This window comes from Sus scrofa, chromosome 6, assembly GCF_054392235.1.
Source record: "Sus scrofa isolate SSC_HxYL_T2T_F1_AM1 chromosome 6, Sscrofa_HxYL_maternal_Yorkshire_Landrace_v2.0, whole genome shotgun sequence".
Taxonomy (NCBI): domain Eukaryota; kingdom Metazoa; phylum Chordata; class Mammalia; order Artiodactyla; family Suidae; genus Sus; species Sus scrofa.
In genome coordinates this window covers 68,971,161-68,994,140 of record NC_139388.1, presented here as the reverse complement: position 1 = coordinate 68,994,140, position 22,980 = coordinate 68,971,161, and the positions used below count along the sequence as shown (strand labels likewise).

At 55.7% G+C, this 22,980-nt stretch overlaps 1 protein-coding gene across 10 annotated transcripts in view; it reads left to right on the top strand.

Annotated features, from left to right (window-relative positions):
* Positions 1–2,631: 2,631 nt before the first annotated feature.
* MMEL1 (membrane metalloendopeptidase like 1) overlaps positions 2,632–22,980 on the top strand; it is a 36,311-nt gene continuing 15,962 nt past the window's right edge. For 2 of the 10 annotated variants that reach the window (XM_084962617.1, XM_021095207.2), the window contains exons 1-5: positions 4,522–4,956; positions 18,598–18,675; positions 19,364–19,423; positions 20,298–20,459; positions 20,638–20,718. In XM_084962617.1, coding sequence (XP_084818743.1) covers positions 4,629–4,956; positions 18,598–18,675; positions 19,364–19,423; positions 20,298–20,459; positions 20,638–20,718 — 709 coding nt within the window. In that variant the 5' untranslated portion in view covers positions 4,522–4,628. Of the gene's footprint in view, positions 2,839–4,521; positions 4,957–18,597; positions 18,676–19,363; positions 19,424–20,297; positions 20,460–20,637; positions 20,719–22,980 lie in introns of those variants that run through there. The other 8 variants (XM_084962620.1, XM_084962619.1, XM_084962624.1 and 5 more) reach the window with 8 other exon arrangements.

Genomic DNA, 22,980 nt, shown 5'->3' with positions numbered 1-22,980 from the left:
GAAGCCGCTGCATGCCAGGAGTCAGAGCCCACGGCCAGGCCCCGGGACACCACCTGGCCGGCCCTGAACCCCATCTTTGGGGGTGTCTCCTGGGGCCACTCCTAGTGCCCATGTCTGTATCATCGGGGCCCATTCAAGAGACAGAAACCGCACGGTGACGCGACCAGCGAGAATTTAATAAAAAGCAGTAGTTGGATAGAACCGTGTTCATTACGCGATGGGGGGAATAACTCTTGGGATCGTGGAAGGAGCAGCCCCAGAGTCCCAAGCAGCCCACCAGCCCCTCCGCACAGGCGGTCAGCCATCACCTGCACCCCTCGGCCCCTCCGCAGAGCCCCGAGCCCCTCCCAGGGGTTCCCCAGCCAGGGCGCTGGGCCTGCCCTGCCCATCTGTCCTGTTCTGACTCGTGACAAACCTTACAGGGAACGGGGCGGAGGTTCCAGCTACCGGGACTGGGTCGGGGTCTCAGTGATGGATACCTGGGCGGAGGCAGCCTCCCCAGGCCCCTGCCCTCCCAACCCTAACCCACGGCCGGCGGGGGCTGGCAGGGGGTGCCCAGGCTCCCGAGGTGCGGCTCCCAGCTCTCCAGTTGCTTCTCCCAGTGCCACACCCTGTGCCCACCTGGACCTCTCTGGAAGGACCCAGCAGTAAAGGGCAAGCAGGCATCTGCAGCAACAGTGGGGACCCTGGTTCCCTCCTCCAGACCTGTCCTGGTCCTGGGACTGATGAGGGCAGGGTCCCCACCCTTCCTCCACTGGAGGCTGCCTCCTGGGACCCCCGGGCTGAGGCTGGGCCTTGGAACTCCACAGCCCACATCTGCTGGCTGCAGAGAGACAGGGAGGGTGGGCGAGGAGCCCCCCTGGCCCAGGGGTCCACCTGGGAGAGAGGAAATAGCCGCAGAGGGAGGGTCCCAGGCGGAGGCGGGGGCAGCCTATGCCTGAACACCGTACACCGGCTTCCGGCCACGGGGTCCCGGCTGGGGCTGCAGGGCTGTGGCTCCCTGGCCTGGAGACTCTCCCCAGCTTCTCCAGCACCTTCTTCCTCTCGGTTCCCCCAGAACCTCCGGCCTCCGTGCCGCTTGCTCACTCACGGTTTCTCTTTTTCACTGATGGAGCTACAGATGGGAGAGCAGGAAGGAGGCAGTGTGGGTGGGAAAGAGATGGGCCAGGCCCTGCATCCACAGGGCACAGGGCAGGGCAGGGGCCTCACCCTCTAGGAAGGAGCCTCTAGCCAGCGGGCTGGACCCCGAGCCACCTCCGTGGCTCCCAGTGTTGGGGACACGGCTCGGATCATCAGTGCGGGAAAATGAGACATGTGAACATGGGGAGATCCCGACAAGGCGCTTTCCTTCTGCAGAAGGGCGCCAGTGCTCAGAAAGCGCTTGCGAAAAAGACAAGACCCTCCCTACGGATCCCTAACTCAGGGGATGGACCTGTCCCCTTCCCATGGGTCAGGTCAGGGTGCACATTCTCCTCAGGTGGCTCATTTGAAACAAATTGTTGCTGGGAGAAGAGGGGCAGAGGAGGGGGTCGCAGGAAGGCGTTTCAGCCCAAACCAGAGCACAACGGAGTCCCCAAGGTTTCTTTGGATGGAAAAGACATGTTACTTTCCACACCAGGAAGGGCAGTTCCAGCTTCTCAGTCCCCTGGCCTTGACCTCCTCCATTCAGGCCAGCAGCCCAGGTCACTCCTGGCAGGGCTGGGATGGACGGGCAGCGGGGGGCGGGGGGTTGCATGGGGATGCTGCCAGGACAGCCAGGGGGCCGAGGAGAGCCTTGCCTGCAGGGCAGGGATGGTTTCTGGGATCCGAGCCCCTGCAGTGTTGCTCTCCCCCCAGGGCAGGGGGCACCCTAGGAGGCCACCTGAACGTGGGCTGGAATATCCCAGCAGGACCCAGCGCGGGCCTTCCGTGAGCAGGCAAGGCAGCCACCAGTGGACCCTGGGCTCTGAGGCCTGGCCCTGCCCAGACACCCCAGGAGCCTGGGGGATCCCTCGGTCCCTGGGGTTCTGAAACGGAAGCAGACCCGTGCTGGTGCTCTGGTGACCAAGTCAGGCCTGAAGAAGGGACTTCTGGGTTGTGACGGGGGTCTGCTCGAAGCCCCCCAACTCCAGACCCATCAGTGAGTTGCACGCTGAAGCCCTGGGGTGCCACTGCCAGGCCCGGAAGCCTCTCCTGTCCCCAGCCAAAGCTGCCTGCCTCCTGGGGGGCAGGATATTAGGCTCAAGTGTCCCTGGTCAGAGGGAGGCAGCTGGCCACATGTGGGTGTTTCTGGGTGGGCACTCTCCCCGGCAGCTCTGCCCCTGCCCCGTCATGATGAGCAGGCATGCCCCCCTTATATCCCAGCAAGGCCCCAGGACCCACCACCCTCACTGGAGGTGGAGGAAAAGGAACCCCACGGCCAGGGTGGTTCTCAGGCAGGGGGGCAGGATGAGAAGGGTCTGGTCTCCTTCCCAGGAGCCTTGGGGCCCATTTGGGCTGAAGCATCAAGAACGAGGGCAGGGCAGAGGGGTAGGAGGCAGGGCCTACAGCCTCCCCTTCCCACTCAGCAGGGGCCCCAGGGGCAGCTCTCTGCCCCTCCCCCCCAACCCGGATGGAACTTACTGACTCTGAGCAGGAGGGGTTCCCACCTCCAGGGAACGGACCCGCATCACAAAGGAGGCTTCCAAGCCTGGAAGCCTTACCAGCCACGCGGCCCCGCCTGCAGCCACGTCTCCAGCCCCCCGACCCAGCCTTCTGAGACCTGCCTGTGGGTGGCGGTCCCTCCTGAGTGACCTGACGGTGAGCTGCGGCCAGGTTTCCTGGAGAACCGCCTCTGAGCGCCAGCCCATTTCCCAGGCCGTGAGTGGAGCATCGCACACAGGGCCTCACCTGTCTCAGGAGTTGGCAGCCCCCCCCCTGCCCCGCACAGCCTCCCAACCCCTGCCCCGCCTGTAGGCACCCCTATTGGTCCAGTGGGCTGGAGAGGCTAGAGAGGCCACAGGCATGTCTCCAGAGGGGTGGGGACTTCAGCTGCCTATCGCTGGCCACCGCAGCCCACTTCTGCCATTCTCGGTGCCCGGCTCTGTCCTCAGCCCTCCACTTGAATGTCTGTACTGTGTAAGTACCTTTTGTCACACGGGCGCCTCAAAGCCAGCAGGACAGAGGGACATGGATGACCAGAGCGTGAGCTCAGTAGCCCTGATCAGAGAAAGAAGATGCTGGTGAACCAGGGCCACAAGCTAGGCAAGGCTCGGACTCACCCAGCCTAACCCCCCTCACTCCTCACTCATTCATTCAACAGAGGTTGATGGACGGCTCCAGGGGTAGGGGCACGAGTCCAGGTCCTGGGGGCCAGGCAGAAGGCGCCCCCTGTTCCCTGGCACTGACATTCCTGAGGGGGAGGGGGCAACAGAAACAGAAATAAGGGCCATAGACGCAGAACCAAAGGTGCGGTGGTGAGAAGCAGGTCAGGTCTGGGGGCAGGTGAGTCCGGACCCGGGGAAGGCCTGGCCAAGGTGACCCCGAGCAGGGACTTCCAGGGGAGGGGCATCAGGGACCTGGGGTGGAGGAAGGAGGGCGGTGGGGGTGCAGAGAGAGTGATGGGGGCAGAGGCTGCTGAGATCAGAGCAGGCCTGGCTTCTCTCTCATCAGGCCATGTGCCAGGTGAGGCCAGAGCATTGAGAGACGCAAGACCCACCCCCTGTCCTGGGACAGGACTCAGGCAGACCCCGGGTGCTGGCAGGTGAGGGCATCTCACCCAGCCCTGGTGGGCCTTGGGGCCGCGCTTACCTGCCCGTGGGCAGGACAGGGTCTGTCCTCTGACCTGGCGCAGGACTAGGCTCCAGCCCCCTCCCCCCCCAGGAGGGTGAGCTCAGATCAGGACTGGAAGCCCTGAAGGACAGCCAGCTCTCCCCAGGGGCCCTTTCAGAGGCAGGCCTCCGAGTGCACACTCACAGACATGCAGCCAAGAACATGTGCACACGTGTACACACACATATGCACACTCACGCACTCATCTGCTCCCCTGCACGCTTACATGCCCGCAGAGGGAGCAGGTGCCACCGTGAGCCCTCGGGCAGTCGTCCCCTCCTGACCCGGGCAGCAAACTCTCCTGCACCACTGCTCACTGCCTGGCTGTCACGGCCCGGCTGGCTGGAGAAGGCGCCCCCTCTGTAGTGACAGGGAGGAGAGCTGCCCTGCCTGGTCCTTCCTTGGCCTGGGAGGTCACTGCTGCGTGAGTGCCAGTCATTCTCGCCTCCCCCTTGCCCCTTGGGCTCCAGACAGGAACAGTGGGCAGGGAGCCCAATGGCCCAAGCCACCTCCCAGAGGGTGTCCCTGATGGCAGCCTGGCCCACAACTCCAAGACCCCCTCCCCCCCACAGCTGGAGCGCCCCCAGCAGGGGCCACTGCAGAAGCCCCTCCGCAAGCCCGGGAGCTGGGCCTCCAGGGTCGTGTGCCTACCCCAAGCTGTGAGCCTAGTGTCCCTGGACCACCCCTACCAGAGAGCATGCTTGGAAAGGCCCAACTCGAGAATGGACTGCCACCAGGGCCTGCAGGCACAGCCTGTCCCACCCCCAGCACCCCGAGGCCCTCTGTCTCCCGCCCAGGGAGGAGGAAGCCCCTGAGCTGACGGCCGCTGTGGACTTGGGATGGAGAGGGGGCCAGGCACCCGACATGCCCGACACCTGCTGCCCGCTGGCCTCAGGCTGGGCCTCCGGAGCTGCACGTCCCCCCTGCCCTGGCGCCCCACCCTGGGTGGACACCGCCCCTGCCCTTGGCCTGGGGCATCTCAGCGGTGCGCTTTCCCGGTCCAGAGACTTGTGATGGGGAAGCCCGAGAACCCAGTGGGGACCGTGCAGATCGCAGGCCACTCGGGGCAGAAGCACCGAGGCTTCCTGGAGGGGGCGCTGCTCCTGTTGCTGATCCTGGTGACGGGCGCCCTGGTCACCCTGGGCCTCCTCTACGCCCACAGCCGAGGTGAGTGGGGGCGCCCCCTCCTCCCGGACCCGCCACCCAACCTCCGGAAGGTCTGCGTGCCCGCCCGCTCTGGACGAGCCAGCCTCGTGCAGTGGGGCAGGCGGGGTCTGCGCTGGGTACCGGAGGCTGCAGGGCTGTGAGGCAGCCTGGAGAGGAGGGGCTCTGACCTGCCGGGGGCCGGGGCCCCTTCCAGAAAGCTCTGCCCAGGCGCGGGCTGGCACCAGGCTGCTTCTGCAGGCTCCGAGCCTGCGGGCCGCTGCGGGCCTCCCGAGATGCGGCAGACCAGGTCCCCCGATCCCGCGGCCCCCTCCACTCCGCGCAGGCAGCGCGGCCCTGCTGCCCGGGGCGCTGCAGTTCCCGGCCGGCCCAGCAGCAGGAGCCCGCGCTCCGGCGCGGGGGACCGCAGCGCAGCGGCCCGCCCGCCCGCCAGGCTCACTGCCGCCTCCCCGGCTGCCGACCTGCCGAGAACCTACTGGGCTGCTCCTCCCGGCCCCCCGAGGGCCCAGGTCTTCACGAATTCCCGGGCTCTGCTTATTGCAGGATGAGGGGAGGGGCCCGGGCTGGGGTCCGCGGGAGATGGGGGCGCCAGGGCCGCCCTGCGGAACTGCCCACTCTCCTGTCCCGGCCAAGGCCGATGTAGAGGAGCCGGGACGGTCCCCTCTGCGGTCAGGAGCATGGCGGGCGGGGGTGGGGGCTCGCGTGCCTGGCCCTGGGCACCGGGCGGCCCCGGTCCAGTCCCAGCGGCATCCAGGCTCAGCCTCCCGGCGCGCGCCTGGGGGGCTCAGCAGCCCTGCCGGCGGGCTCAGCACTCTGGAGCCCCTGCCCTCCCCGCAGCACCCCCAGCAATCGGGAGCACAGCCTTGGTACTGGATGTGCCCGCACTGGCTGGAGCCGCCCCGCGCTGGGGTGGGGCCACCCACCCCCGCCGTGAACCAGAAGTGGGCGCTGCCCAAGCAGGCGGTGGGCGCCCCGCCCTCCCCGCCCCCGGGGGCTGCTCTCCCTGACCAGGGGCCTGGCGCGACCCTGCCAGTGCGGCCGTCTCGGGCACCTCCAGGGCTCCGGTCAGGGTCGATGGGCACTGCACCTTCCTGGGCACCAGGCGGGGCGGGCGTGGAAGGAGGACAGCTTTGATTAGGTCCATTCTCTGGGTCGTTCAATTAGGGAAAGACGGGTGTGCTAAAATCTTGTCCTAGACAACTGTCAGTTTTCCCTGTAGCTATGGCAAGTGTTAAGCTGCTTATTTTCAGGCTACATTTTTGTGTGAATACAGGTTTAGCATCAGGCCTCTTCACTCAGTGTGGCTATGCAGTGACCCTTTGTCTTAAGAATGCCTTCTGCTTTCTTTTGGTTTTGTTTTAAATTCTGTACTGTCTGATATGAACTAGCATTTGCTCTCTACATGTTCGTTCTTCTTTGAAACTGTGTCTCTTTAGTTTTGGGTGTGTGGCCCCCTGTGTAGCTGGATTTTTGTCTCTATTTTCCACCCAGAGGATGTCGTCTCTGTATTCACTGTGATTGTGGAAATGCACATTTTCTCCCTGTTCTTTGGGGCTTCTGATGCCTCTTTTTTCTTGACTTCTTTGGCACTGACCCATTATTTTTCACTCCATTTTCCCCCAGCTAGCTTGGCAGTTTTATATTTCTAGTCTTTTAATGGTTGTTTTAGATTTTTTGTTTTAATATTTATTTCAAAAGTTATAAATCTTTTTCAGAGAAGGAAATGTTTGTGTTTTTTTAATAAAATTCAGAGCAGGGGGGGAGTTCCTGTCATGACTCAGTGGTTAACGAACCCCACTAGCATCCATGAGGATTTAGGTTCTATCCCTGGCCTCCATCAATGGGCTAAGGATCCAGTGTTGCCATGAGCTGTGGTGTAGGTCCCAGATGCGGCTCGGATCCCACATTGCTGTGGCTGTGGTGTCGGCCAGCAGCTACAGCTCCGATTAGACCGCTAGCCTGGGACCCTGCATATGCCGTGGGTACGGCCCTAAAAAAAAAAAAATTTCAGAGCAGGACATACTGTCCCTTGCCCACACTCCTGCCTTCCTGGCATCCTGCTCCTCAGAAGCAGCTATAATCGTCCAGTGCTAAGGTCGCCAAACTATGGCATGTGGGCCATATCTGGCCCACTGCCTGTTTTTGTAAATAAAGTTTTATCGGAACACAGCTGTGTCCATTCACTTATGTTTGGTCCATGGCTGCGTTCCTGCTGCAAGAGCTACGTTGAATAGGGGAGACAGTCTCATGTGGCTCCCAAAGGCTAAAATATTTCTGAGCTGGCCTTTTATAGAAAGACCCTGCACTGGGCAGGGTGTCTTCTCACATGTCTAAATCTCGTCTCTGGTCCCTTCTCTCTTTGTTGTCTGTGTTCGATCACGGGAAGGTGCCACGAGGTTGTGGTTAATAACCCCCTGAGTCCAATAGCCTGGCTGGGCTTTACCGGCACCCCTCCCACCCTATGCCCCCCCCCCCACGGCCAACAGCCTGGCCTGTGGGCTAGCCAGCCCCCCCTGCACACACGCATCCTAGCTCTGTGACCCTGGAAGTTTTATTTCATACCTCTTTGCCCCAGGATCCTTATCTGCAAACTGGAACATAACACAGAGGTATATACATGAGGGTTCAATGATTCGGTGCCTCAATAACCCTAGGAAAATGTCTGTCATGCTCTTTGATCAGCTTTAATAATGATTTTGTCATTGACCTACTATCAATATTGTTATTGACATCCCAAACGGGAGGCCAGTTTAGCTCCTCAAGCCACGCAGGCTTCCGCTGTCCTGGCAGAAGTGTATCCGTTACTTTGGGATAAATCCATCATCATCACTACAGTGGTTCTATTAAGTGGGTATTTTTTACAGCTGAGCTACGAAGAATCATTGGATTACATTTCCTTTCCTTCTTATTATTTGATTTTCTTATCACTAATTACCTGATTTAAGAAGTTTCTTTTTTTTTTTTTTTTAACCCATTATTTAATGACAGGAAGTTCCCATCATGGTTGAGCAGGTTACACACCCGACTAGCATCCATGAGGACACAGGTTTGATCCCTGGCCTCACTCAGTGGGTTAAGGATCCAGTGTTGCCATGAGCTCTGGTGTAGGTCACAGACACGGCTAGGATTCTGCGTTGCTGCGGCTGTGGCTGTGGAGTGGCCTGCAGCTGCAGCTCCAATTCAACCCCTAGCCTGGGAACTTCCATGTGCCTCGGGTGTGGCCCTAAAACAGCAAAAGGGAGCAGCTTTTTATTTTGCACAATGGTTTACAATTTGCTCTCTCCTGTGAAAGGTTATCAGTTTGAATGAAAAGGTCCTTCCGACAGTTCCTGACCTGAGACACAGGGCAGAGCTGGTTTGATGGGCTTTGACCCTCCATGACTTATTCTACTTGCTTCTGAAAGATCCTGCTCACCCCTGAGAGCCAAGGAATCTGTAAATCTTCAAAATAGGATAATCCTTTCTCTTCACAACAATCAGCAGGTAGTTATCAGGTGTGATAATATCAGTGGAGCCTACACAAAATCAAGGATGTAACTGTCTTTCCAGAATTCCATGAATTCTAGCTCTGGGTGAGCCTTACCAGGCTCGCTCAGCTTTTTTCTTTTCCTTAGCCAATGCTTTTCATTCTTTAAGGAGATCCAAATTCCCATCTGGCATCACTTTTCTCCATAAAGAACTTTCTTTAACATCTGTTGTAGTGCAAATGTGCTGTCAGTGAATTCTCTCAGCTTCTGTTTTGTCTGAGAAAGCCCTTGTTTCATTTGCATTTTGAAAGATATTTTCTCTGGGCATAGAATTCAGGGTTGGCAAGTTTTTTTGCTTAGTTACTCTGTTGCCTTCTGGCCAATATAGTTTCAGGTGAAAAGGCTACTGTAATTCCTATCTTTGCTTGTCTATGGGTAATGTTTCTGCTTTGTCTGGCTACCCTCAAATTTTTCTCCTTATCTTTGGTTTACAACAGTTTGGCTGTGTCTAGGGGGGGTGCATGTGTTGGTATTTATACTGTTTGCCTCTTCGGGAATTTGGGCCTTTACTGTGTTTCACTAATTTTGGAAAACTCTCAGCCATTCTATTCAAATATTTCTCCTGCCCCTCTCTCTGTCTCTGTACACATGTCTATAGGGTGGTCTGATATTATCCCACAGTTTTTGGATGCCCCATTCAAATTTTGTTCTTTTTTTTTTTTTTTTGTCTTTTGTCCTTTTAGGGCTGTACCTGTGGCGTATCAAGGTTCCCAGGCTAGGGGCTGAATAGGAGCTGTAGCCACCAGCCTACACCACAGCCACAGCCACAGCAGATCCAAGCCTTATCTGTGACCCATACCACAGCTCACAGTGACGCCGGATCCTTAACCCACTGAGCGAGGCCAGGGATCGAACCTGCAATATCATGGATCCTAGTCGGATTCACTTCCACTGAGCCACGACGGGAACTCCTTGTTCATTCTTTTACTCGTTGTGATACAGTTTAAACAATTTGACCCTAATTAGTCTTCAGGTTCACTGGTTCTTTCCTCAGCTATATCCATTGCACTGGTCAGCCAAAGAAATTCTTCACCTCTGATAACATGCTTTTTTTATTTCTGATATTTCCATTTGACTCCTTTTTATAGTTTCCATCTCTTTGCTGAAATTTCTTATCTGTTCATTCATATAACCCACTTTTTCTATTAGATCCACTGTAATTTTGGAGTCCTTCTCTGATAATGCCAATATCTGAGCTACCTCTGAGTCTAGTTCTCTGATTGCTTTCTCATGTAAGTGGGGGGTGGGGAGGTGGAATTTTTACTGAGTGCCGAACACCCTGAGAGAAACAGCAGAGACCAAGGTGAGCAGTCATACCCAGAAATAGGCAGCCTGTTCTGTCAGTCTGTTGGTATGAGAGGCAGAGATCATCTACTCAGGAGTCGGCCGATTTGGGTTTTTTTTCACTCTGTCCCTCTCGGTGCACCTTAGACTTCACCTTTCTCCAGCTATGATGATGCTTACCTGTGCTTAGAGAAGAGAGCCTAGAGGGCCAGAGGTTCCCCTCTGTTCTGCTCCAGCCTTGGCTCTCGGCAGTCCCTGGATGTGTGCGACATAGTAGGTTCTCTCCATGCTGCTGCTCCTCCATTGGTGGTAGTTTGTTTTTTAGTGTTTGGCTCATGCTGGGGTGGGGATCTGGTGTTTGGCCCAGTCTCAATCTTGGAGTGGAGCTGTCACAGCATCCCTGCCCCATCCCTGTGTCCATCACACTTTGCCTTGTCCCTGAGTCTCCTGCCCTTCCCCTAGTGGCGGGAGACCTCTAGCCAAGTCAGTCTAGGATATTCGCACCCAGAAATGGGCAGGCATATTAGTCAGTTAGTCTAGGGACCTGGAACACAGCTTTAAAGCAATCTTTCAGTAATGAAACTTGTTTATTGAAAAAGGCTTTATTTGGCATTCAAACTTCAGTAATCATTTAACCAGTTAAACAAATCCAGGCTTAGTTACATTCTCTCAATATCTTGAAGATTTAATTTCACTGTCTTCTGACTTTTATTGCTGCTGTTCAGAAATCTGGTACAAACTAATTTTCATTCTTGTCAAGTGAACTTTTCCCCTGCTGAGCTATTTTCCCTTTGGCATTCTGCATTTTCACCATGGGGTATCCAGCGATGGAGCTCTTTCTGTTTATTCTGCTTTGGATCTGTTGGGATTCTTGGGAGTGAGCATTAATAACTCACCGATTTTTGAAACTTGTGGCCACTGTGTTTTGTTTTGGTTTTGTGTGGCCACACCCATTGCATATGGAAGTTCCCAGATCGGGGACTGAATCTGAGCCACAGCTGGGGCCTACACCACAGCCATGGCCACACTGTATCTTTTAACCCACTGCACCAGGCCAGGGGTTGAATCCACACCACCATGGCCACCCAGGCACTGTGGTAGGATTCTTAACCCACTGTGCCAAAGCAGGGACTCCACCACTGTCTTTTTAATATTGTGTGTCTCACATCATCTCTGTTCTTCCCTAAAATTCTGATTACATATGCACTCAGTTTTTCTCCATCTTCCATGTCTTTTAAGGAAAGGTTTATGTTTCTTTGACATTGCCCTGCATTCCAGGTAAATTCTTCAGAACTACATTCAAATTCACTAAATCTACCTCCAGTTCTGTTGTATCTACCACTTAACCCATCCATTTTGGACTTTTTAAAATTTAATTTCAACAATTACATTCTCTTTATTTCTAGAATTTCCAAGTGATTCTTTTCTCAAGTAATTCTTTTTCCATTTTTCTTTGCCCTTGTTTTTAACTTTTCTTTCAGTAGTTCAAACACATTTGGGTTTTTCTGCATTAGCTAGCTACTGCTGCCTAACAAACCACCCCAACACTCAAGGGGCTTAAAACGACAATTATTAATCCTAACAGACACCCATAGGTGGGCCCTTGTCAGGCTCAGCTGGGGCAGCTCTGTCTCATGATTTTCACCCTCCTCTGAGGACCAGCAAGCAGGTCACTCTCCTTACAGATGTTCAAGGGACAAGCAGAAACACACAAGTCCTCCTGGACCCAGAGGTGCAGTGCATCATGTCCACCTCATTCTGTCACCAAAGCCACAGGACAAGCCCACAGTGAAGAGAGGGGGAAATAGTCTCTGCCCTCAGTGGGAGCAACTCCAAGAGCACAGCTGCAGGGGGACATCAAGGTGTGGGGCCCATGATGCCAGCTTCCACATTATGGGTCAGATGATCCCCAAATATGAAATCCTTGGGGTTCTAGTCTGCTGTGTACTGTTTCAGACATGGAAGCTTGTCTGTTCATAAACATGAGTCCGCATTCAAATTGGCTTTGTCTCTGAGAATCCCGTGTTACTTGGGCTGAGAAAGTTTCCCTCCAGAGAATACGTGTGTTTGTTTCCATCAGGCACCCTGGGGTGCTACCAGCCTAAAATTAATCTCTCAGCTTGAGGTTTCCTTGACCACAGGGTCAAAGGAACTCACCCCGAACCTGCATGCCAACCAGCCAGTGGTTATATGTTCTCCAGGGAGGACGGCTGTTTTCCACTCAGTAAAGTTCTTCCTGGCCCTCTCCTGTTAGAGACAGAGCGAGACAGCCAGACAGACACAGAGGGACTGAGACAGAGACAGGGAGACAAGACAGAAAAAGGAAACAAATTATTTCCATCAAGGCCAACCTTCAGGAGAACAACAAAATTTTCAGAGGAAAATGTCAGTTGTTATTTTTTGTTGTTGTTGTTTTAATGTAGAGCGTCTACGTGAAAATAATAGGCATATTCAAGTTATTTTTGCTTGAATTTATTCAAGCAAATATAAAAAAACAGAGACACACGTCAATTAAGGACAAGGAAGGCAACTCCCTCTGGAATCTCAATGGGAAAAACATCCCTGTTTGGGGTCTGTTTGCTGTGTGTCTTCTTGCTCCTGTTCAAGCATAAGAGGAAGATTTCTTTTGGTTTTTTATTTTTCTTTTTTTGTTTGTTCGTTTGTTTGTTTTTTAGGGCCACCCCTGAGACACATGGAGGTTCCCAGGCTAGGGGTCAAATTGAGCTGTAGCTGCCAGCCTATACCACAGCCTCAGCAACATGGGATCCAAGCCATGTCTGCAACCTACACCACAGCTCACAACAATACCAGATCTTTAATCCACTAATTGAGGTCAGGAATCGAACTCGCATCCTCATAGATAATAGTCAGGTTTGTAACCCGCTGAGCCACAGCAGGAACCCCAGAAGATCTCATTTCTATCCAGCCTTTGTGGCAAAGGCCTTTCTGTTTTGCTTTTTGGCTTGCTCCGAAGGACAGAGATTTTGAATGAGAATATGGGGGCCGGATGCCCAGACTCCGCCCCGGCTAGTGTCCAGCCTCAGGTGCCTCACCCCACATGCCTGTTGGTCTTCTCATCAGGAAGATGGAGGAGGGGACACTTACAAGCTTCTGTGATGATTCAACAGGTGGCGTGAGTTAAAGTGTTGTGTGCAAAAAACATGACCATCTTGTCTGGTTCCATTTTGGAATTGTTTTCCCAAGAGCCCACTGCATCCTCAGGCAATCTTCTTTTTTTTTTTCCCTTTTGCTTTTTAGGGCTGCACCCGCAGCATTTGGAGGTTCCCAGGCTAGGGGTCAAATTGGAGCTGCAGCCGCCAGCCTACGCCACAGCCACAGCCGCACCAGATCTAAGCCACATCTGCCACCTACCACAGCTCACAGCAATGCCAGATCCTTAACCCACTAAGCAAGGCCAGGGATCGAACCCGCGTCCTCATGGATGCTAGTCAGGTTTGTTCACTGCTCCTCAGGCAAATCTGGAGCTATGGCATCCAATGACCTTACCCCACGTATTCCCCCCAACTGGAAGGTTATGGCAGCCCGTGCTGGGAATGCTGGGGGGGAGATGGGAGGGGTACAGGCATGGAGAAGGCGCAAACTTACCGTCCAGGGCTGGCCATTTGTGCTGGTTTTGTCTGTCTAGCTGCAGGTGAGTCTTTCAGAGGCCGTGTGGGTTCCAGGAACACATCATTTACCCGGTTGACCCTCCACTTACCATCCTGGTTCTGATCATCATTCCTTCCCACCAACCAGGGCATCCACCTGGCGACCTGCTCTTTCTGTGTGAAGAGAGATAGTGAGAGAGTCTTTTTAAAAATATTCCTTTCCATCATGGCCTATCCCAGGAGATGGTGTACAGTTCCCTGCGCTGTATGGTGGGACCCCATTGCTTCTCCGTCCTCAGTGTAATAGTTTGCATCCACTAAGCCCAAACTCCCCCTCCCTCCCTCTCTCCCCCCTGGCAACCACACGTCTGTTCTCTATGCCTGTGAGTCTGTTTCTGTTTTGCAGATAGGTTCATTTATGCCATATTTTAGATTTCACATATAAGTGATATCATATGGTATTTGTCTTTCTCTTTCTGCAGAATGTCATAGAATTAGAATCAATGTATGCAGCTTTTTCAGCCTGCTTTCTTTCACTTAGTAATAAGCACTTAGGATCCATCCATACCTCCTGTGGCTTGGCAGCTTTTTCCCCTTACTGCTGAATAATAATTCTGTTGTATGAATTTAATACAGTTTGTCCATTAACCCGTGTTTTCTTCCAGTTTTTTGAAGTTATAAATAAAGCTGCTCTAAACTTTCCCATTCGGGTTTTTGTGTAGGACATGAGTTTTGAAGGCATTTGGGCAAACACCTAGGAGTGGATTTGCTGGATCCTCTTGCAGCACCGTGTTTGCTTTTGTAAGAAACTGCCAAACTGTCTTCCAAGGTGGCTGCACAGCTTTCTTCCACACTAGCTATGACAGCTCTGCACTGTCACCAGAAGTTAATATCATCAGTTCTCTCTCTCTCTCTCTCTCTCTCTCTGGCTGCACCCTCAGCATGTGGAAGTTCCCAGGCCAGGGATCAAACCCACACCAAAGCAGCAACCCAAGCCACTGCACTGACAATGCCAGATCCTTGCCCCACTGAGCCACCAGGGAGCTCCATCATCAATTATTTATTTATTTTTTTTAGACATTCAAATAGGTGTGCAGTGGTGTCTCGTTGTTTTAATTTACAATTCGCTGGTGATAAATGATTGATTTGCACATCTTTGCAGAAGTTAATTTTTCAACCTTGTATCTTCTTTGGTGCCTTCACATCCTTTGCCCAGTTTTTAGTTGGGAATTTGTTTTTTCACTGTTGAGTTTTGAGAGCTCTTCATCCTTTTTGGATATCAGATATGCGTCAGCAAATATTTTCTCACAGTTTGTGGCTCATCTCTTCATTCTCTTGACACATCTTTCACAGAACAGTTTTCATTTTAATAAAGTCTCACTTGTTAGCTTTTTCTTTCAGGGCTCGTGTTATTTGCCTTGTATTTGGGGGGCCTGACCCATGGCATACAGAAGTTCCCAGGTGGGATCGAACCTGAGCCACAGCAGTGACAACACTGGTTCCCTAACCTTTGTGTTGTATTTTAAAAATCATCATCAGACCCAAGGTCATGTAGATTTTCTTCTGTCTTCAGGAAGTTTTATAGCCTTGGGAATGGATAAGCCACGAGAGCCTTCTGTATAGCGCCGGGAACTACATCTATGTCCACTTATGATGGAGCCCGATAATGTGAGAAAAAAGAATGTGTGTGGGTGTGTGACTGGCTCACGGCTGCACGGTGGAAAACTGACAGAACACTGTAAACCAGCTAAAATGGGAAGAAATAAAAATCATTAAAAAGAAAAAAAGGAAATTTTATAAATGTGCATTTTTCTAAATAGCTGCACCTGCCGCATATGAACGTTCTGGATCCGAGCTGCAGTGGAGACCGACACTGCAGCTGCTGCAAGACCGAACTCTTTAACCCATTGTGCCAGGCTGCGGATCACACCCACACCTTTTGCAGCCTGAGCCACTGCAGACCGATCCTTAACCCACTGCACTGCAGTGGGAAATCCAAGATGTGCATATTATCTTTAAGTCTGTGGTTGGTTTTGTGCTAATTTTTGTGCAGGCATAAGGCCCGTGTCTAATTTCTTGCTTCGTTTTTGTACTTGAATGTCCAGTTGTTCCTTTGGGTACATTTCTTGAATGGCTATACTTTCTCCAACAAATTGCCTTTGCTCCTCTGTCAAAGAAAGGTACCTGCATTTGCGTGGATCCATTCCTGGGCTCTCGAGTCTGTTGGACTGATTGATCTATGGGTCTCTTCTTTTGCCAATACCATGCATCCTGGATACTAGCAGCCTTATCATAAGTCTTGAAATCAAGTCCTGTGTCTCTTCCAGCTTCCATTCTCCTTCACCACTGGCTGTTCTAGCTCTCTATTTTTGCTCTACAACCTTCAGAATCAATTGGTCAATAAACACAAAATAGCTCACTGGGATTTTGTTGGGAATTATCTGGAATCTGTAGATCGAAGTGGGAAGAATTGACAATAATACTGTCTTCCAACCCATGAACACAGACTATCTCTCCATTGACTTAGATGTTTTATTTTTTCATCAGTGTTTTATAGTGTTTCACACACATGTCCTGTACATATTTCGTTAGATTTATACCTATCTCTTTCATTTGTTTAAGGTGATATTGTATATTTTTGTTTTTGTTGGTTTGTTTGTCCTTTTTCTGCAGCATATGGAGGTTCCCAGGCTAGGGGTCCGATCAGAGCTGACGCCACCTGCCTACACCAGAGCCACAGCAACATCAGATCCGAGCTGTGTCTGTGACCTACAACACAGCTCATGGCAACACCAGATCCTTAACCCACTGAGCAAGGCCAGGGATCAAACCTGCATCCTCATGGATGTTCCCTGGGTTCGCTAACCACTGAGCCACGATGAGAATTCCTAAGGTGATGTTGCAAATGGCATTGCCCTTATAATTTAAAATCCCAGCTCATTGCTGATATACAGGAAAGCAACTGACTTGTTACGAATGTTATGTTATGTATGTTATGTATGTTGTATGTTATCCCTGTGTCCTGAGACCTGCTATGGTCTCTTGTCAGTTCCAGGGGGGATTTTGCTTGATTCTTTGAAATGGTCTACACAGACGATCGTGTCATCTGCAAACAGAGTTTTATTACGTCCCGTTCTACCTGTGTGTGTACCTTTTATTTCCTTCTCTTGTTGTTCTGAACCAGCAGGACCCCATGCGGTGCTGGCTAGGACAGCGCTGCCTGTCCCCGTCTTAGGGGACGTTTCCCGTTAGCCCTGCGTGGTTTTGTACATGTCTTGCTCCGTTCCATTTCTTTTCATCTTTTTCTTTGTGGTTCAGGTTGGATAACTGATACTGACCTTTACATGCTGACACTAGCACTTTCGTCTGTAGAGGCAGGGGGTTGTTAAAGCTAAAAATTGAATTCTTCGCCCCTTGTCTCACATTTCCACTTAGTTCTTTTTTATAGTTTCCGTTTGGTAAAATTCACCTCATAGCTCCATGCATTGTCCGTCTTTTGTACAAGACCGTGTGACTTCAGCATTGGGGTCATTTTAAATACTTTGCTGACTCTGACACGTGATCACCAACAAACGCCCCTCTTTGCGCTGTTTCGGGTCCCTTTGGCCTGCTTCCTCGTGGGGGAGGGTTTCTCCCAGCTTTCCTGCCCCGCCCCCGCCTTCAGGCACCGCCTCCGTGCAGGGAGGGGGGCGCCGGTGAAAGAACCTGAGGGCAGGTGCGATGCTCTCTGGGCTCTCGGGAACCTGGATCCCTCCCAAGCCAGCGGCGAGCTCGGAGCGCTCCTTAACTGGGCCTCCGCTCTGAGGCCCCGCCCCTTGCCCGCCCCTTGCCCCTCCTCCTTCTCCGCCCCCTGCCCCTCCTAGAGTCCCCGCCCCGCCGCTGGTGAAACAGCCGCTACCCCCAGTCACTCCCGGGAGGGCTGAGCTGTTTCTGGAAGGCGGTTCTTTTGGTCTCTTTATGTTGTTGGCTCTCTGCCGCCTTCCAAGACTCTCCTGTCTCCTCTCCGGCTTGCTGTCCTTGTTCGGTGTGTCTCTTTGGCGGCCACTCTTCCGCCCCCTTGTCCCGGGGCTCCCGGTTACTGAGCGCGGCAGACGCCCCGGGTGGCAGCCAGACGCCCCCACTCAGCACTTCCCGTCTCTTTCTCACCCGTGGGATTTCCTTGTCTTCTCCGAAGCTCAGATGGACCTTTAAACCGCGGGCCTCAATCTGTGTATCACTTTTCTCCCGTTTGCCCGGGACTGGGCGCCCCTTAAGGACGGGGCGGGTCGGGGACCCGGACTTGAATCTCCAGAACGCGGCCCGGGGCTGGCTTGTGAGGTTAACAAGTGTCAGGTTCATGGACTATTCGTGGAAGTGGAAAGAGCAGCAACAGACAGGAGCAAAAGAGGCACCTGTCCCCACCCCAGCCCCAGATGACACGTCTGGTGAACACTCCTGCCGATGGTCTGGCCCCCCAGGGCCACCCAGCTTGTTCAGGGCCTCCTGTCCCCTATGCAGGCTCGAGGGTGGGCTAAACTGGGTCCCAAACCTGCCCAGAGCCCCAGCCTGGACGAAGCCCTGTCCCCTCCTGCCCGTCAGGCCTCCGTGGGCTCCCTGGAGGAGGATGGGCAGGCCTGCTGGGCTCTTCCCTGGGCCTGAGTCTCCTCTTCCCCCCAGCAGCCCTCCTCCCCACGCCCCCTCCAGGTGTGGACAGCTGTCCCAGAAGATGCCGCTGCTGACCAGGCAGCGCTCCCACCCCGCGGGGCAGACAGATGGGGCAGGGCTTTGAACCTCCAGCTGCCTGCAAAAGTGGAGGGGCTGGAGCAGAGGGTGGCCAGTGGGCCAGAAAGTGACCCCCGGAGGACCTCCTTCCCCCTGAAGGAGTTTATCGCTCTCCCTTGGCCCCCGGGAGCTGCCCACTTGCCCAAGGGGACGCCCTGGCCCCCACGGCAGAGGAGGATGTTAGAGGGCCCTTTAGGGAAGAGGCCCTGCCTCAGGCGCTCGGCCCGGCCGCTGGGGGCCCCCAGACAGTAAGGCTGGCAAGCCAGGGGAGCCCCTTCCCCCTCCGCTCGGGTCTGACTTCGGCTGGGGTCCCGGTGTCCCGGTTCCCTGGTGACCAGCCCTCACGACAGCAGCACACTGGAAGCGCCTGGACTCCCCCGCCCGCCCGGAGGAGGAGGATGCCAGGGTGGGTCCAGGCAGGCCCCAGCCCAAGACGGAAGGCTGAGTGCTGTGTTTCTCCCCAGGGAAGCAGCTGCCACTCTTTTCTAGCCGGCTTTGCTTCTCAAAGGAAGAGAAGACCGTTGTAAAACGAGCACCCCGAGGTAGCCCCGCCGTCCCCACCTCGGCCCGAGCAGCGGGCTGGGAAACCGGGCCGGGCTCCACAGCCAGCCAAGGGCGTGTGGCAGGAAGGCGGGGCCCTGGCCCTGCCCAGGCATCAGAGCTTGGGGGGAAGAGAGGGCGGTGGCAGGGATGCAGCCGAGTTCACCCGCTGGGGGCGGGATGCTCCTGGGGCTCAAGAGCCGCTCCCCTTGACACATGCGGATGCCACAAGGGGGTGGCGGTGGGGAGAGCATAAGGCTGTGCGGGGATGGGACGGCATGGCAGGCTGCCTGAAGGAGGTGACCCCTGGCGGGGTGAGAGCTGGCTGGGCAGACAGGCAGGAGGGCAGAAGGGCCGGCTCCAGCCCTCAGGGGTCTGGGGAAGCTATGGGGGTCAGTGGAGCCAGAGGGTCTAAAGGGGCTCCCAGGGCACTGCTGAGATCAAGCCAGAATGAGCTTATGGTCACTCTTAAGTGGCCCCAGGCCCGCCCTCGCCCCACCCCCCAACCGGGGAGGGTGCAGGCTGCCCCCCGGACGCCCTCAAGGCCACAGGCCAGAACACCCACGGGGCGGGGGCAGCGTGGAGACTAGACCCTACCTGCCCCATCCCTCCCCACTCCCTGTGCCCCTTCCCGCAGCCCCCCCCGCACCCCGTAGGCCCCTACGTGCTCAAGCTGCTCCTTGTCCTCAGACCTCAAAGCGCCCGAGGATGCAGTGGAGCTCTGCACCAGCCCGGGCTGCGTGATGGCAGGTGAGCCCCCCGCCCTCCAAGCCTCCCTCCGTGCAGGGCTGAGGCCCGAGATGCTGGCTGGCAGCAGGGCCTCCGCAGTGGGTGGAGGAAGCAATCTGCTCCTGCTTCTCACCCACCACCCCCAGGCCCCCAGGAGGCCGCGCCCTGCCCCTCAGGCCCCTGTGACCCCAGCGAAGCTGCCGGGACCGCAGGGCCTCTTTTCTGCCTTCGTGAAAGATCGCTCTCTCTCTCACTCACACACACACACACACACACACACACACATGCACATGCACATGCACACACTCCAGGTTTCTCCCAGGAGTTCGTCTTAAAATTGGGCGCCATATGCCATCATTTGCAGATAAAACACAGTGAAAAGGGTGTGAAGAAACACTGGTGTAAAAACCCAGAAATGTGATTTTTCAGCCCCTTTGGGGTCCGGGATGGAATCCTGGGGGGGTGCCTCCTGTGAGGTCCCATCTGGGTGGCACAGTGTGAGGGAGGGTCCCGGGTGGGCTCCAGCCCCGCCACCTCAGCTGGAAGCACTCAGCCGGGGACCTCGGCCACACGCTCCCTGCGGACTCGGGCTTCTGGGGTAGAGGCATCCATCCAACAAAAGGGAAGCCTGCGGTGGGTAAGAGCCCCTCGCCGGGGACCGGCTGGCCGGGCAGGGGCTCCAGGGGCAGGGCCAGCTGCTGAGCCCAGAGGTGCGGTGTGGACTTGGGTGGGGGGGCTGGCCACGGGTTCCGTTGCCTCCGGAATCCCCTGCTCCACCCTTGAGGCCAGAGGGTGACCCCGCCCCGTGGGCAAGGGCTGCATTTCCGACAGCCCCTCGGGCCGCCCACACCGCGATCCCCTCTCCCCCCAACCCACCCACCCCGGGGGCCCGCAGCCGCCAGGATCCTCCAGAACATGGACCCATCCAAGGAGCCGTGTGACGACTTCTACCAGTACGCCTGCGGGGGCTGGCTGCGGCGCCACGTGATCCCCGAGACCAACTCCCGCTACAGCGTCTTCGACATCCTGCGGGAGGAGCTGGAAATCATCCTCAAAGGTGGCTGTGGCCTGGAGCTGGGGTGGGGCCGCCGCCGAGCCCTCCTCGGGCCGGGGCACCCAGGCCCAGCGGGGCAGGAGGGACGCCTGTGACTGCATGTGGCCGAGGCATGGCCACCTTCGACCTGCCCCCCAGCCACCACCTCAGGCCTCTGTCCAGCTTCCTCCTCTGCCCACAGGGGTGCTGGAGAATTCGACCGCCAAGGACCGGCCGGCCATGCAGAAGGCCAGGACGCTGTACCGCTCGTGTATGAACGAGAGTGAGTCGGCGGGGTGGGAGGTGGGGGGGCGCTGCCAGGACCTCGTCCCCCTCCAGGACCCCTCGGCCCTGGGGCAGAGCGGGATGGAGTGGTACCACTCGGAACTCACGCCAGGGGGGCTGTGTGCCCCCCCACCCCGTCCCCGGGTCCAGGCTCCCCGTGGAGTCCGTCACCAGCTCACCCCCTGACCCCAGGAGGCCACAGTGTGTCCAGGCAGGAGGAAGACGATGCGGAGCCTGCCTGAGCCCCAGGGAAAGTGCATGCGTGCATGTGTGTGTGTGTGTGTGTGTGTGCGTGCGTGTGTGCGTGCGTGCGTGTTAAGGAAACATGATCAGTGACACTTGCTAAAGGTGTGAGGCAGCCTATTTAGGGCGTCTCAGTAGGTGCAGGAACCACTGCAGTGGGGTTTGCGGGGGGAGAGCCTGGCCTCCACTCCAAAAACGGGGCGTCGGGGGGGCTAGTGGGGATGTACAGCCGAGGAGCAGGGGCTCAGCCGATGGAAACCGCTAATGGGGAACACCCGCAGTGTTGGGGGGCTTGTCTGGGAACTAACCTAATAGGATGCTTGCTGAAGGCAGGGCCGCTGGGGCCAGTGGGGGACGAGGACACTGAGCAGCCGTCTAGAGGGACCAGACATGGAGGGCGGGGGTTCTGTCAAAACGACCGCAGAGTCTCCTCCAAACCACTTTGACCAGGAAGCGCACTGATGTGCCCAGTGGGGGTTTAGGAGCCTGACTGAGGAAGCAGAGAGTGTGTGTGTCTGTGTGTGCATGTGTACACATATGTGTGTGTATGCATGTGTGTGTCTGTGTGTGTGCAGGCATATGTGTTTCTGTCTATATGTGTGTGTGGGTTTGTGTGTGCATGTGTGTATACGTGTCTTTGTGTGTATGTGTGTTTGTGTGTACATCTTTGGGTGTATCTTTGTGTGTCTGTTGTGTATGTGAGTTTATGTGTCTTTGTGTGAATGTGTGTGAGTGTTGGGGGGGTTCGGGATTTTTCTCGGGGCTTTGAAAGCTATTAATTTTTTTTTTTTTTTTGGCATTTTCTTGGGCCGCTCTCGTGGCATATGGAGGTTCCCAAGCTAGGGGTCTAATCGGAGTTGTAGCCACCAGCCTACGCCAGAGCCACAGCAACGCTGGATCCGAGCCATGTCTGCAACCTATACCACAGCTCACGGCAACACCGGATCGTTAACCCACTGAGCAAGGGCAGGGATCGAACCCGCAACCTCATGGTTCCTAGTCGGGTTCGTTAACCACTGCGCCACAACGGGAACTCCTGAATCCTATTAAGAGGATCCATTTAGATTTCCCGTTGTGGCTCAGCAGGTTAAGAACCCGACTAGAATCCGTGAGGATGCAGGTTCGATCCCTGGCCTCGCTCAGTGGGTTAGGGATCCCGCATTGCTGTGGCTGTGGTGTAGGCTGGCAGCTGCAGCTCTGATTCAACCCCCAGCACAGGAACTTCCATGTGCTGCGGGTGGGGCCATAAAACGAAGAAAAAGAGGATTCTCGCACTTGGGCACCTGCAGGCTGACCCACCCCCAGCCCCGGGAGCCTGCTTGGGGCTTGCAAACCCAGCCTGTGGCGTCTGCTCCCCTCTCCTTGGCAGCAGGGGTCAAGGCCGGCTGTTTCCCAGGGGTCTCCTGGAGGGCAGGGCTTGTCGCCTGGTACACCTGACCCCGGTTACGGGGGTGTGTCCGTGGGATCCCCACTTGCGCACTCCTCTCCCCTCCATGGAAGTGCAAGGTCACGTCACCCAGGCTGGCCAGCACCCACTGAAGGAGACTTCCTGCGTCCCTTCCCTTACGGGATTTCTGGCCTGAAGGCCTGAATGTATGTACAGAGGACAAAGGCCAGACTGCATGTCAAAATACACCTCTGCCCAGTCTGCCGCCAGGAGGCCCGTCCATCAGCTACGGGACCAGCCCGGGAAGCCAGACAATAGCACTTATAATGGCCAGCCCTGGACAGCCAGCCCTTGATCCGTCACTGGCGGCTCTTACGTTTTGTCCCTGCTTCCAACTCAGGAGCAAAGAAAGACAGCTCAGAGTGCCCCACCAGCCACGCGGGACACCCCCCTCCGGGCGAGCCTCAGGGCTCACCCAGGCCCTTGGCTCCTGGAACCTCCCTGCCCCCACCCGAGGGCTCCCTTCCCAGGCTCCCGCAAGTCCAGTTGCCCGGCCAGGCCCTCCCAGCCCAGAAGACTCTGCCCTCGCAGTGGGCCCCTCCCTATTCCCGCCTTCGCTTGGTTCTTGAC